Below are 14,761 nucleotides of genomic sequence, written 5' to 3' on the forward strand. Positions count from 1 at the left end.
AGATCAGCTCACCACTTCTATCAGCAAACTCACGCACAAACTGTCATTTGTCAGACACTCTGAGGGACGTTATGTGGGATACTTCAGCCTTCCTCAGAACTGAGCCATCCACAATCAAGGTCTTGCAATAGAACCAATTTGAAAAGTCAAGGCTTCTAATCACCCAGACCAAACTCCCAGGGCACTCTGATCTCACGCCCCAATCAAACCACAACTGAACTTCACTGTGGTAACCACCACGCACGTGTCCCTGAGCCTCCATGAACTGCCGGCCTCTAGCCTCAAGGAGACTCCTCCACCCAACCACTCCTTGCCTTGAGCAGGCCGGGAGCCTGGCGCCGGGCAGGGGAGGCTGCTGCTGCTGCTCCGGTCGCCCGCGGCTCCTGACGTGCCGGGAGGGGTGGATGCAGAGGCCACCTGGCCTGAAGGGCGGCTCTGAGGAGTCTCCTGGAGTCTGAAATTGTAGCGGGGACCCTGTGGTGAGCGGGTTTCTCCCGACGACGGGGAAACCGCCGGGGCAGAAGGCGAGGCTGATGAGATCTCAGGCCTCAGCATCCTCCCAAACCTTCCCTGACCCGAGAAGTGTGAGGTTTCTGAGCACCCCCTCGCGTAGCCCAACTACGGAAGATGCGCAGCTGGAAAGGGCGGGAGAACTGCGCGCCGACGAACTAAGCTGCACTGCGCAGGCGCCTGCAGCCTCAGCTTTCCACATGGATTCACGTGCTTCAGGTCTACGACCCTGCTTCCAGCAGTTCCCAAACCCATCCCTTTCCACATGAACCTCACTGGAACCTCCTCAGCCTGCAGGTATCAGACTGACCAGAACTCTGCAAGGCCCATGAATTACCACCCAATTTGTTAGCCCCATTATTATCACAGCACCCAATCTCCCTTATTGCAAAATGATACAGGCATTTCCCACACATCCAAGCACACTAGCTTATCTTGAAATGTAGAAACCACCAAACACAGTACACCCAGTGCCTTTGACACAATGAGAACGTGTAATGCTCACACAGTATAACTCACCTAAAGTTTATCTTGTGACCAAATATAGGAAAGATCTGGTTATATTATCACAAGACAGTGTGCACATGGCCGTGTGCATAGTAGAGTAGGAAACAGGGACAGACTAACTGGGTAAGATCTCTCAGTTAACAGTTCCCCATCCACCAATTTCTAGTACTGTGGTTTCTAACATATAAATCAGTTAATAGCATACTAGAAGTTCAAACTCCAGCTTTGCAATGGTGACCTTTAGAAAATTCCTTAAATAGGCCGGGCGCGGTGGCTCAAGCCTGTAATCCCAGCACTTTGGGAGGCCGAGACGGGTGGATCACAAGGTCAGGAGATCGAGACCATCCTGGCTAACCCGGTGAAACCCCGTCTCTACTAAAAAATACAAAAAACTAGCCGGGCGAGGTGGCGGGCGCCTGTAGTCCCAGCTACTCGGGAGGCTGAGGCAGGAGAATGGCGTGAACCCGGGAGGCGGAGCTTGCAGTGAGCTGAGATCCGGCCACTGCACTCCAGCCTGGTGACAGAGCGAGACCCCGTCTCAAAAAAAAAAAAAAAAAAAGAAAAAAAAAAAGAAAATTCCTTAAATAAGGCCAACAGTACCAACTTACCAGAGATCCGTGAATTAACCATGATGCAATTATCTGGATACTGTCATATAGAAGTTATTAGAAGACATTTACACCACTACTGAAATCCTGTCACTGTTGAGTATCTCAATAAACCAGTTATGCACAGCAGTTTACCCACATGCAATGGCAACAGTCCTTAAGAACGTCTCTGTTCTTGGAATAATTATTGCACAGGGTATTCCAAACATACTTGAGAAAATCTCAATTTCCATAAAAAAACCTTATTTTCAGATTGGGAATGGTGGCTCCTGCCTGTAATCCCAGCACTTTGGGAGACTGAGGCCAGAGGATCACTTCACCTCAGGAGACCAGCCTGGGGAAGACACTGCCTGCCCCCAAAATTAAAATATCAGCTGGACATAGTGGGCATGGTGACAGGTGCCTGTAGTCCCTGGTACTCAAGAGGTTGAGGTGGAAGGACTGCTTGAGCCCAGGAGTTTAAGGTTGCAGTGAGCTGTGACTGTACTACACCCCAGCCTGGGGAACAAAGGAAGACCATGTCTCTAAAAAATAAAATTTAAAAACAGAGAATACCTCATTTTCACCAAAACTGTAAACCCCTAAAGAGTAATTGTGCCCATTTTAGGCAGGGCGTGGTGGCTCATGCCTGTAATCCCAGCACTTAGGGAGGCCGAGGCGGGCGGATCACGAAGTCAGGAGATTGAGACCAGCCGACCAGCATGGTGAAACCCCAACTCTACTAAAATAACAAAAAAATTAGCCGGAAATGGTGGTGTGAGGCTGTAGTCCCAGCTACTCGGGAGGCTGAGGCAGAATTGCTTGAACCAGGCAGGGAGAGGTTGCAGCGAGCCGAGATCATGCTGCTGCACTCCAGCCTGCGCAACAGACTGTCTCAAAAAAAAAAAAAAAAAAGTGAATTGTACCCATTTTAGCTTTTTAAGAAAAAGATAGGTGCAAAAAAATACTGTGGCGACCATCAACTCAACTGTTAGTGTTTCCTTATTTGAAGATAACCCCTTCCTTGGGTAATTCTGATATATAAAATGCTAAAAAAAATGTACAGTCCGAATCACAACCCCATTTTAAGATGGTAGACTGCCATTTAACCTAAGTCTGTGACTAATTCAGAATAACCATATTCAAACCTATGAATCATTTCCAAATTTCAACAACCATTTATTTTGTGCATCATTTAATTCATGTATGGGTTCTATCCACTTTCATCAGTTAACATTCTTGTTGACAAACCATTTTACATCAACTTGCTATAGAACACATGAAAGGTATACATGGGAGAAAAATCAAGTAGAAACCTAGAGTTCTTCTACATTAGCTCAGTTATTGAACATAAATAACAGACACAAAAGTATACACAAAAAACTGTAGTCAGAATAACAGGACTTCAGAATAAAGAGCAGAAAATAAAATACAGGTCTTTATTTTACAATATGTATAATTATATAATTTATTAAAATTAATTTAACACAATGTACAAAATATTAACAGTATTCATTTTTAGATTTAATAAGCACTTCAAATACAGAAATGTTAAAATGGCAAAACTATACTATGCAGCTTTCACTTTAATGAATCTAGCTCACTAGCTCAGGCTGAACATTCACTCTCTGAAGCACTTCTTCAGGCATGCAAAAGACAGGATTAACAGGTTTAATCTGTTCTTCTCCCAAAAGTGACAATCCAGCAATTCCAAATAAGGTATGAAAAGGATCCACCTATTTAAAAAAGAATTTATATACAGATTACAAAATGAAAACTTCTTTAACTTCAAATCATTAATACCTGACCTTTACCATATACTAATTTTGTTAGCAACAGGCGACAAGACATTTCTGTAAGATTGTTCTATATCCTTCATACATTCTACGAGAAATAGAAAAAAACACTGCTTTCAAAGCAACACTTGGAATACCACCCTGGAAATCCATGGAACCATGAAGGAATGCGACACTAAAATAATTTATACAAATATGTCAGAAATATTACTTGCCATATCTCCTGGCCTGTCTGCAAATCCCCCCGTTTCTTCATCTTGACATGCTAAAATGAAATTACGTAGTTTCTCTCTATCAATCCAATGAAGTCTTCCAATTATCTTTAGGGAAGCCAGGACCCACCATGAATAGCATACATCTGGTAACTAGGAGGGAAAAAAGTTGCCACAATTTCATTCTCTTTTATTTCCCTAATTTTGAGAACAATTTAAAAGTGGATTAAGTCTCACTCTCAAGTAATCTGATGTTCTAAGTGTCAAACCATGTGGAGGGACGAAATCCAGGGATATACTGACATGCAGGGTATGAAATACTTGCTTAGAATGAAAGATAATCAATTAATGGGTAAGAAGAGACCAAACTCCAATTCATAGGTAACCATGCTAAATATCTCAGTACTCACTGATAAGCGTGCATCTACCTTGTTTCTATCTGCAACAAATGCCTAACTCAGCCCCTTAACCAAGAAGCTAGTAGTATAATCATGAAATCCATGGGTACAGTTCTGTTTTTCTACCAGCACTGTCCAGGTGGGTACACACCTGCTTAAAATTCAACTAAACCCTAGCTCTTCAAACTATGGTGACATAAGTCTGTAAGGAAGAAAATCCCACCCAAGGCTGCATTTTAATGAGATCCTTGAATAACGCATAGACCCATTAGAAGCTGCCCTAGATTGTGAGCAAATGCAGGCCCAGGCACGGCCACCCATTTTTCTGTTGACAGTTCCTCAAGTTTTTTATTCCACTCTGTTGTAGACAGCAACTGTGGGTGTTTCTCTGCCCATTGTCACTCAGAAAAACTGAGGTTTAAAAATAAAAATACAGGCTGAGCACTGTGGCTCATGCCTGTACTCCCAGCACTTTGGGAGGCTTTGGAGGGTGGATCACCTGAGGTCAGGGGTTTGAGACCAGCCTGACTAACATGATGAAACCCCATCTCTACTAAAAATACAAAATTAGATGGGCGTGGTGGCGCACGCCTGTAATCCCAGCTACTGTACCACCACGTCCCATTCAGAGGGCACAGCAAGCTACAATCCTTGAGTCAAATCTAGACTATAGTGTAGGAACACATTTTACATTTGTAAATCATTTAAAAATAGTCCTGGGTCAGGCGCAGTGGCTCACGCCTGTAATCCCAGCACTCTGGAAGGCTGAGTCAGGCGGATCACAAAGTCAGGAGTTCGAGACCAGCCTGGCCAATATGGTGAAACCCTGTCCCTAATAAAAGTACAAAAATTAGCTGTGCGCCTGTAGTCCCAGCTGCTTGGGAGGCTGAGGCAGGAGAACTGCTTGAACCTGGGAGGCGGAGGTTGCAGTGAACTGAGATGGCGCCACTTCACTCCAGCCTGAGCAACAGAGCAAGATTCCATCTCAAAAAAAAAAAAAAAAAAAAAAAAAAAATCTGACATATGAAATATAAGTATATCTGTCCATAACAATTTTAATTGGAACACAGTCATACCCATTCATTTCTTACCACTTATGGCTGCACTTGCTCTACAGGAAAATCACATAGTTGCAAATGAGTATTCACTGTTTGTCCCTTACAGACCTGATATAGGGACCTATCATGTGGAGGAAAATTTAATAATATCCTCTCTCCAAACTAAATTATCTGGGTATTCCTTAAATAAGAAGACTGTAAACAAAAATTCTGTAGCCTAATTTTTTAAAAATCCAATTTGCCAAAACCAACTGTCCTTAAACATGGAGATTCCTGTGCAAGACTGTCTGGAAATGGACATCAGGATCAATGAGTATTTCAACTCACGGGGCTCTACTTTTGCCAAGGGGAGTCTTTTAGTAGGACGCATTACTGAAAATTTGCAAGAGGGAAAGTTAATAAATAAGCTCATGGCCAATTTACAATATTGAAATAGGCAAGACAAAGCTGCAGCATTCACTCAAGGTTCTAAAGTCAGCAGAACAGAGCTTATCAAACAATACCTTCTCTGGCCTTCCATTGAGCCCGCCTGAAGGTAACTGTCGTTCACAAAGCCACCAGCCAAGTAAATCAGAATTTACTTGATGCAACTGACTTGTAATAGCCAGAAATCCTGTGCAACAATAGATCTAAAATTACAGACATAAAGTATATGTGTATAATAATTCCTTGACAGTAAAAGTGATAAAACTACTCAAATTATTAAAACACCACTTTATATTTTAAGGTTTTCTTCTCGATCTGACACTTAAAATTCCAAACACGTATTAATACCACTTATCTGAACAAATCCAAGCATAGTGTTACTAGTTTGCAATTCTGTACTGAAATATTACTGTCAAAATTTCTTCATGGTTAGTAAATCGCAGCCATTCACATATTCAATGTTCTCTGACACAAGAAAGGAGGTTCATCATTTATCTCAGGGCAGAAAGAAAAATGTGTGTGTGTGTTTTTTATCTGTATGGTTAGTGAAAAATTAGTGGAAAAAAATGTGTTTTGGTGCTTACAAACCTACTTATGTTTGCTTAGGTCAGAGGGATCCACTGACAGAGAAAGGTATATAGTATATAAAGCAAAGCAATGAAAGCAACTAAGCAATTCTTAAGATGCCATATTACAGTCATTAACTTTATGTGTATTTGACAAACACCGAAATAACCCATTTTCCTATTTTACTACACTTGCTTCCAAAATGACAATAAATTTTCATCTGTGTTAATAAATTACCTGCCCAGCATGGGATTCAGAACCTGGTCTGCAACCAAATCCACCATCAAAGTTCATACAGGATAAAACAAATTCAATTGCCTTTTCCACATTAATAGCATCAAGCTTCCCCTACAAACAGAAAAAAACAAACAAACAAAAAAAAACCTGTTAAATTCCAGAGTATTCAGCAGATCAGACAAAAAAAAAAAAAAAAAATCCAGAGCATTCATGAACTTTAATCATTTCAAATATTCAAAGCTTACCAACAAAGCCAAAGTTGCCACCGCACAAAAAGAGAATCTTGTATCAATTTCTCCTACAATAAAAAGAGATCAAATCAAGGCAGGTGTTACCAAATCATACATGAGTCATCTAAAAACAAACTCTGCACAACTACTACTTTAAATTGAGTTCAAGCTTTACTTTTTTTTACCCTAAAGTAAAAACTTTAGGGTAGTCAGGAAGAAAGCTAAATCTGAAGTGCCTTTACTTCCCAAGAAAATTCCTTTGTCAAAAATAACAGCAAATTGACCAGGCACAGTAGTTCTTGCCTATAATCCCAACACTTTGGGAGGCTGATGCGGGAGAATCACTTGAGCCTAGGAGTTTGAGACTAGCCTAGGCAACATAGCAGGACCCCATCTCTACAAAAAACTTTTTTAAAAAATTAGCTGGGGCTGGGCACTGTGGCTCAGGCCTGAAATCCCAGCACTTTTGGCGGCCGAGGCAGGAGGATCACATGAGGCCAGAAGACCCCATCTCTACTAAAAATACAAAAGCCAGCCAGGTGTTGTGGTGCATGTCTCAGCTACTCTGGAGGCTGAGGCAGGAGAACTGCTTGAGCTTGGGAGGAGGAGGTTGCAGTGAGCCAAGATTGCACCACTGCACTCCAGCCTGGGCAACAAAGCTCTGCAACCCCAGCAACTCTGCCTCCTCCCACCAAAAAATAAATAAACAAACAAACAAATAGCTGCCTGTGATGGTATGAGCCTATACAGTCCCAGCTACTCAGGAGGCTGAGGCCTGAGGATCATGAGCGTGGACTGTCAAGGCTGCAGTGGGCAGTAACTGCACCACTGCACTCCAGCCTGGACAGAGCAAGACCCTGCCACAAAAAAGTCACAGCAAATTATCTTAAGCTGCTTAAAGAATGCCCAGAAAGAGAAGAAAACTAATAGAACCAAAAGTATTAGGCAATTTCTAATAATGCAATAAACTTACCCTACCTTATAAAAGCAGATTTTTCACATCCCATGAAGCAGCTGGTCTCTCTGGCCTGCACTGTGTTCATCCCTAAAGCAGAGATTATCTACATTTATCAAATACAATTCTATTCCCTCCCTCCACTCAAATATTCAGCAAGTTTGTAAAGTTTTTTTAAAATTTTTTTCCCTTTCCAGCAAGTAGTTTTTAAAAAACTTTACAAAGCCACCAAATATTGGGGAAAAAAAATTCCACCTACCTTATCTTTTAGACTGGCCCCCTCTGTTCCAGTGCTCCTGTATGCTGATATAACTACCACAGTGCATGCTGGAAGTTCCAGCAGACCATTAACTCCAGTTAGACCAGCTGCTTAGTGGGACCTGAAAAGATGAAAAACTTATAAACTGGTTACTAGCAAAACCAGTACACTTTAATATTGGTATTTTGGGTAGAATGGACTAAATCTGACATTACCCCAAATATCTCCAGCAAAAGAACCATCTTCTTTCTGTAGACCTTTAACATATTCCACAACTTTATTTACGTCGATAACATTAATACTGTCATACAGTGTAAGAATCTGCAATAAAGACAAGTATTAGGTAAATACCCCTTTCAGGTTTATTCTAATCTTATGCTCAACTCTTTTTAAGTTGCCAAGCGCTCCTTTTGTCTCTGTATATAGCCTTTTCTCAAATATGCAGACTCTCCTATTATTCAATAAAATTACAGATATTATCAAAACCCAAATCTTTAAAGTATAATTTTTCTACATATAAACTTTAACTTGGCATTCCAAGATACTCAAATGTACTAACTCACATACACACAAAGTCCTGATCTTCCCATCTCAGCACCCAGCACCAGAAAGACTTTAAACCAGGTAGATGTTCACCAATACCAAAATCAAACAGATCCACTTAGCTATTTAACAGTATTTACACATACTGAAGATAAAAATTTTACCCTGCAAGGTCTCAGTGTGATTTTAGAAACACATCAACTTTGGATTCAGCTAATACATGCCATTACATCATTGACCTTGTAGGACAGCTTCACTTGTAACAAAACTTTTTGACCAAATCCTAATAGTTTCAATTTCCAACTCTGAAGTAAGAGAACACACTATCAAGATCATTGCAATTTTAATTAGTATTTACCTGGACAGCACTAAGAGTGTATAAAAGATGAGGATCATGTCCGATACTAGCACTTATTCCACCACATTCGTGTTGGCAAGACTTAATAAATGCCAGAATCTCTTCTCTATTCATGCGATGAAGTTGTCCCATGAGATCCATTACTGTCAGACCCCAATAGATGCCACTCATTCTTAAATACTCAGACATACAGTATTCCTAAAATAATACACAATTCTTAAATGTGTCAGTTTGAACTGAAAACAGGTTATAAAGAGATCAAACACAAAGGTAACTTATTAGCCATGCTGCTATTTTTACCTCTCCTGACCTTAATGGCACTAATCAGTATTGAGTTTAAAATTTGTGCCGCTCAACGTTAGAGGCCATCTTCAGACACAACTATTAATCAGAAAAAAAACAATTATCTGAGAAGCACAGGATTAGTTCATCTATGGCTGACAATACAAACAGGGCTTTAGTTTCTCCCATGAGCCAAAGACAGAAAAGCATCTACCTTTTTCATCAGTGAAGTTCAGGGACAGTATTTCTTTCCGAGTACCTATACCATATTTATCGGACATCTATTTTAATGTGGACTCTGTACAAAACTTACTATCTATTAGGAAATTATATAACTTCATGAAAAATCAAAATGCCGTAAACATTCTAAAGATGTCTACGCCCAGATAAAACAGTGGCTAATCAATGATAGATGAAAATTAGTATTAGGATTCCAGAAACAAATTTTTCCCACACTCAACAATGCATTACATTTTAAGAAGTTTTGTGGCTGGGTGGTGGCTCCTGCCTGTAATCCCAGCACTTTGGGAAGCTGGGGCAGACAGATCACTTGAGGTCAGGAGTTTGAGACCACTCTGGTCAACATAGCAAAACTCTGTCTCTACCAAAAATACAAAAACTAGCTGGGCGTGATAGAATGCGCCTGTAATCCCAGCTATTCAGGTGGCTGACTTAAGCCCAGGAGGTGGAGGTTGCAGTGAACCCAGATCGCACCACTGTCCTCCAGTCTGGGCAACAAAGTGAGGTTATACCTCCCAAAAGGAAAAAAAAAAAGTTTTTTTTAACAGGTGGTACATCTTAATTTGCTACTAACCCAAATTCAGGGCATAGATAGCAGATAAAGGCAGAAACGAGTCCAGCCCCATCCATATGGCCTTAACTCCATGATTGCTACTAGAGTATTTTCAACGTTGCTACTAGAGTATTTTCAAGGTTATGGGAACCTAACACTTAAGTAAAAAATTAATACATACATCCCACAAATAGGTAGATAAGCTTAAGACAACTGAGTTTGGATACTACAGGGAAAAACATTTACTCTTAACTAAGTTGTTTACTACTTTTTGCTAAGATCGTCCCAGAGAGTTTTCCTTGAAATTTAAAAATTTAAGGTAAAACCTTTTCAAGGTCTCAGAGTAATTCTAGAGCTAAAGTGTTATTACACATCAGCAATAGATTCAGATAATACATGCCAAAACATCATTGACCTTGAAAGTATTACTTCTAACTACAAAAAGGGAAACCCGTTTTGTACCTCAAACCCTTATCTACTTTGGCAAGCCCTCTCAGTATAGGTGAATACTGCGATTCTAATAAGCCCACAATCTCAGACGTCCAAAGCACACTTAACTGAAGTTCAAAGGCACAGGAAATCCTCAGTTCTCTGCATGGAGTTGGATGCCATTTTAAGACATAAAATATAAATACTGTATCACCGCTTATGACTGTCACACTTCTTTAAAATAAACTTTCCAACATAAAATCATACATACATAATCATCTTTCTTTGAGCCATAGGATGCGATATAATCTGCATGTTTCTCCAATAATAGGGTGTCTGGTGCATCTGACTTGATAATAACATCCTTCTGTGGAGTGCCCTTTCAAAATAAAAAAGCAGTAATCCATCAATGTTTACCTCTACAATGTTCTTCTGCCCCACAGCACAGATTCAACATACATCTCAATTTTCACTTCGTTTAATCTTGTAATAGGAAAATGTTCCATTTAAAAATTGTAACTAGGGAGGCTGAGGTAGAAGATCGCTTGAGGCCAGGAAATTAAGGCTGCAGTGAACTGAGGTTGTACTACTGCACTCCATCCTGGGCGACGGGAGACCCTGACTCAAAAACAAAACAAACATAAAAAAATTCTATCTAACAAAAAAGAACTTAAGTCATTCGAGCTCCATCTTAGTCACGATTCAGGTAATTTTCAGGTCTCAGAGTAATTCTAGAGCTAAAGTATTAATAATCAACTTTAGATTCAGAATACATGCCAGCTCATCATTGACCCAAAAAATTACCACCAGCATTGCTTGTTGTTCACTTTTCATTCAAAAAGGTAAGTAAAAAATAAACACCATAGAATATCAAAGCTTATCATTTCAGGACAATTTACGGTTTACATGTGGCAGAGAGCATATATACATATTTTTTTATCTAACTGGCCCTTAATTTGCAAGTGAATTTTTGCTTATCAAATGCAGGTTTCAAAGCACCTTCTAAATACCCCAAAAGTTGTTCAAATGTATTAAATAAGTAGTTCCTTTAGCTCCATCTTCTCCACCTTTAATCCGAGTATCTGTATTTGCAGAAGTCCCCATGTGATGTGGCTCTAGTTCTTTTCGTATCTTTATCTTCCTCATTGAGAGTACACAGTAGTCATAATAATAGGTCATGAAGATTACCGGAAGTGATTAAGTACCGAATTTTCCTCTGATCCCACTAAAAATCTTAAAGCGAGACCACATCACTAACGATTTTAAAGAAATTTTTGACATCCCCCCTCCAAAAAAAAAAAAAACAAAAAGCCACCAATCAGCCCCAGCTTTTTAGAGGGTTTAAGAAATCGGGCTGCTCAACTCTAACAGGCCCTCCCTACAGAAGGCCTGGATAAAATCAGAAGCGGCATTGCCCGCGAGGTCTGCAAAAAATGCTGAGTAATATTTCACACTCAAAAAATCTTCAAGGCCTGTGTCTTAATCATTCTCCAGCACCAGGAAACCAATCCTAAGGTGACCAGTGTGCTTAACCCTACTCAACCCTACCCTACCCTACCCTGTCTGCTACCAACCCATCAGGACAGCTGCGGTTGACTCGCACTTACCATGTCTAACAGGGAAAAGAGAGATCAGGGTCAGTTCCTGGGTATACTTAGGAGCCCGGCGCCTGCGCAGATGCGCCACTCAGGCCCCCATGGCGCTCCGATATAGCTGACCACACTTTCGCCTGCAAGGCAGAACAGATCCACGGCTGCCGTAGGACCCCACTGATGGCTCATAGGTGTCTTCACTGCCTGCGTTCAAAGTCCCGCGACCATATTCTTGTCCCAAAGTCCCTCCGATTTGTCCAGAAACAGTTTTAAATAATATTTAAATATTTGAGTTGCTTTTAAGAAATCATTTGTTCCTGTTGGACGTGGTGGCTCACGCCTGTAATCCCAGCACTTTGGGAAGCCGGACAGCAGGATTGCTTGAGCCTAGAAGTGTAACCACCCAATATTGGGGTTCACTCTGCCTGCTGCTGACGGGGATCCCATTTATCAAGACAGGGGAATTGCAATGGAGAAAGAGTAATTCATGCAGAGCCGGCTGTGCAGGAGACTGGAGTTTTATTCTTACTCAGTCTCCCCTACTAGTCATCAGAGTTTTTAAAGATAATTTGGCGAGTAGGGGCTTGGGAAGTAGGGAGTGCTGATGGGTCAGGTTAAAGATGGACTCATAGTGGGTAGAAGTGAGTTTTTCTTGCTGTTTTCTGTTCCTGGGTAGGATGGCAGAACTGATTGGGCCAAATTACCAATCTGAGTGGTTTCAGCTGATCCATGGAAAGCAGGGTCTGCAAAATATGTCAAGCACTTATCTTAGATTTTACAATAGTGATGTTATCCCCAGGAGCAATCTGGGGAGATTCAGACACTTGGAGCCAGAGGCTGCATGACCTCTAAACTGTAATTTCTAATCTTGTAGCTAATCTGTTAGTCCTGCAAAGGCAGACTGGTCCCCAGGCAAGCAAGCAGTTTTTTTGGGAAAGGGATATTATCAATTTTGTTTCAGAGTCAAACAATAAACTGAATTCCTTCCTAAGTTGGTTCAGCCTAGGCTCAGGAATGAACAAGGACAGCTTAAAAGTTAGAAGCAAAATGGAGTCGGTTAGGTCTGATTTCTTTCACTGCCATAGTTTCCTCAGCTATAATTTTGCAAAGGCAGTTTCAGGAGATCCAGACCAGCCTGGGCAATGTTGCAAGACCCCGGTCTCTACAATTAATAAAAATATGAGCCAGACGTGGTTGCCCAAGCCTGTGGTTTCAGCTACTGTGGAGGCTGAGGTGAGAGAATTACTTGAGCTCTGGAGTGGGGGGTGGAGGCTACAGTGAGCGGTGATCATGCCACTACACTGCAGGGTGTGAGACAGAACAAGACCCTGTCTCAAAAAAATAAAAATAAATAATTTGTTCTTGAGGCCCTTTGCACTCTGAAAATCTGAAATGGCTGTTAATTAGTAGAGTGCCTGTTTGCACATAGTAAGTGTTCAATGAATCTTTTTAAAATGAATATTAATGAAATGTTCACATTTCCTTCCTGTTTGTCTTGTCCATCTCAAGGTCCAGCCCTATACCCGCCCCCCCCCACAAACACAGACCACCCTCCCCCCACCACCACGACCACCACAAACACTTCTTCAGAGATAGTAAAAATATTGGAAGTTACTTTTTTTTTTTAAATTGCACTTTAAGTTCTAAGGGTACATGTGCACACCGTGAAGGTTTGTTACATGGGGATACATGTGCCAGGTTGGATTGCTGCACTCATTAACTCATCATTTACATTAGGTATTTCTCCTAATGCTATCCCTCCCCCTGCCCCCCACCCCATGACAGGCCCCAGTGTGTGATGTTCCCCGCCCTGTGTCCAAGTGTTCTCATTGTTCAATTCCCACCTATGAGTGAGAATATGTGGTGTTTGGTTTTCTATTCTTGTGATACGTTGCTCAGAATGATGGTTTCCAGCTTCATCCATGCCCCTGCAAAGGACATGAACTCATCCTTTTTATGGCTGCATAGTATTCCATGGTGTATATGTGCCACATTTACTTAATCCAGTCTATCATTGGTGGACATTTGGGTTGGATCCAATTCTTTGCTATTGGGAATAGTGCCACAATAAACATATGTGTGCATGTGTCTTTATAGTAGCTTGATTTATAATCTATTGGGTATATGCCCTGTAATGGGATCACTGCGTCAAATGCCATTTCTAGTTCTAGATCCTTGAGGAATTGCCACACTGTCTTCCACAGTGGTTGAACTACTTTGCACTCCCACCAACAGTGTAAAAGTGTTCCTATTTCTCCACATCCTCTCCAGCATCTGTTGTTTCCTGACTTTTTAATGATTGGCATTCTAACTGGTGTCAGATGGTATCTCATTGTGGTTTTGATGTGCATTTCTCTAATGACCAGTGATGATGAGCATTTTTTCACGTGTCGGTTGGCTGCATAAATATCTTCTTCTGAGAAGTGTCTGTACATATACTTTGCCCAATTTTTGATGGCATTTTTTTTTTCTTGTAAATTTAAGTTCTTTGTAGATTCTGGATATTAGCCCTTTGTCAGATGGGTAGATTGCAAAAATTTTCTCCTATTCCATAAGTTGCCTGTTCACTCTGATGGTAGTTTGTTTTGCTGTGCAGAAGCTCTTTAGTTTAATTAGATCCCATTTGTCTATTTTGGCTTTTGTTGCCATTGCTTTTGGTGTTTTAGTCATGAAGTCCTTGCCCATGCATATGTCCTGAATGGTATTGCCTAGGTTTTCTTCTAGTGTTTTTATGGGTTTAGGTCTAACATTTAAGTCTTTAATCCATCTTGAATTAATTTTTATATAAGGTATAAGGAAGATATCCAGTTTCAGCTTTCTACATACGGCTAACCAGTTTTCCCAACACCATTTATTAAATAGGGAATCCTTTCCCCACGTCTTGTTTTTGTCAGGTTTGTCAAAGATCAGATGGTTGTAGATGTGTGGTGTTATTTCTGAAGCCTCTGTTCTGTTCCATTGGTCTGTATCTCTGTTTTGGTACTAGTACCATACTGTTTTGGTTACTGTAGCCTTGTAGTAT

General features: G+C 40.9%; 2 protein-coding genes and 3 non-coding genes across 5 annotated transcripts in view; all 5 read right to left on the bottom strand.

The window, feature by feature from the left end:
- Nucleotides 1-648, bottom strand: part of LOC105482664 (mutS homolog 4) — a 117,753-nt gene extending 117,105 nt beyond the window's left edge. Inside the window, exon 1 of the mRNA XM_011742882.2 lies at nt 315-648. Coding sequence (XP_011741184.2) covers nt 315-555 — 241 coding nt within the window. The 5' untranslated portion in view covers nt 556-648. The remainder of the gene's footprint in view (nt 1-314) is intronic.
- A 2,111-nt stretch (nt 649-2,759) lies between these two features.
- On the bottom strand, nt 2,760-11,854 carry LOC105482663 (Rab geranylgeranyltransferase subunit beta). The gene is made up of 9 exons (XM_011742881.2): nt 11,755-11,854; nt 10,419-10,526; nt 8,644-8,841; nt 7,958-8,063; nt 6,544-6,596; nt 6,299-6,409; nt 5,572-5,697; nt 3,616-3,765; nt 2,760-3,340 (listed from the first exon to the last, which is right to left on the bottom strand). Exons 1-9 carry the CDS (start codon nt 11,755-11,757, stop codon nt 3,200-3,202), a joined length of 996 nt encoding a protein of 331 aa, XP_011741183.1. The 5' UTR covers nt 11,758-11,854; the 3' UTR covers nt 2,760-3,199.
- LOC112426896 (small nucleolar RNA SNORD45) lies at nt 8,455-8,525 on the bottom strand. Its single transcript, XR_003018288.2, has one exon. It is a non-coding gene; the product is annotated as a small nucleolar RNA SNORD45 (small nucleolar RNA).
- LOC112426894 (small nucleolar RNA SNORD45) lies at nt 10,051-10,134 on the bottom strand. The gene has a single exon (XR_003018286.1). It is a non-coding gene; the product is annotated as a small nucleolar RNA SNORD45 (small nucleolar RNA).
- On the bottom strand, nt 10,862-10,940 carry LOC112426895 (small nucleolar RNA SNORD45). The gene has a single exon (XR_003018287.1). It is a non-coding gene; the product is annotated as a small nucleolar RNA SNORD45 (small nucleolar RNA).
- Nucleotides 11,855-14,761: the final 2,907 nt, after the last annotated feature.

Source organism: Macaca nemestrina, chromosome 1, assembly GCF_043159975.1.
Source record: "Macaca nemestrina isolate mMacNem1 chromosome 1, mMacNem.hap1, whole genome shotgun sequence".
Lineage (NCBI taxonomy): Eukaryota > Metazoa > Chordata > Mammalia > Primates > Cercopithecidae > Macaca > Macaca nemestrina.

Excerpts from the sequence above, each read along its gene's own strand:
- LOC105482663 (XM_011742881.2), bottom strand. Across the intron at positions 6,410-6,543 it reads TGGCAACTTTGGCTTTGTTG|GGGAAGCTTGATGCTATTAA; the intron begins GTAAGCTTTGAA and ends TTCTGTTTGTAG. Across the intron at positions 3,766-5,571 it reads TCAATGGAAGGCCAGAGAAG|TTACCAGATGTATGCTATTC; the intron begins GTATTGTTTGAT and ends TTTCCCTCCTAG.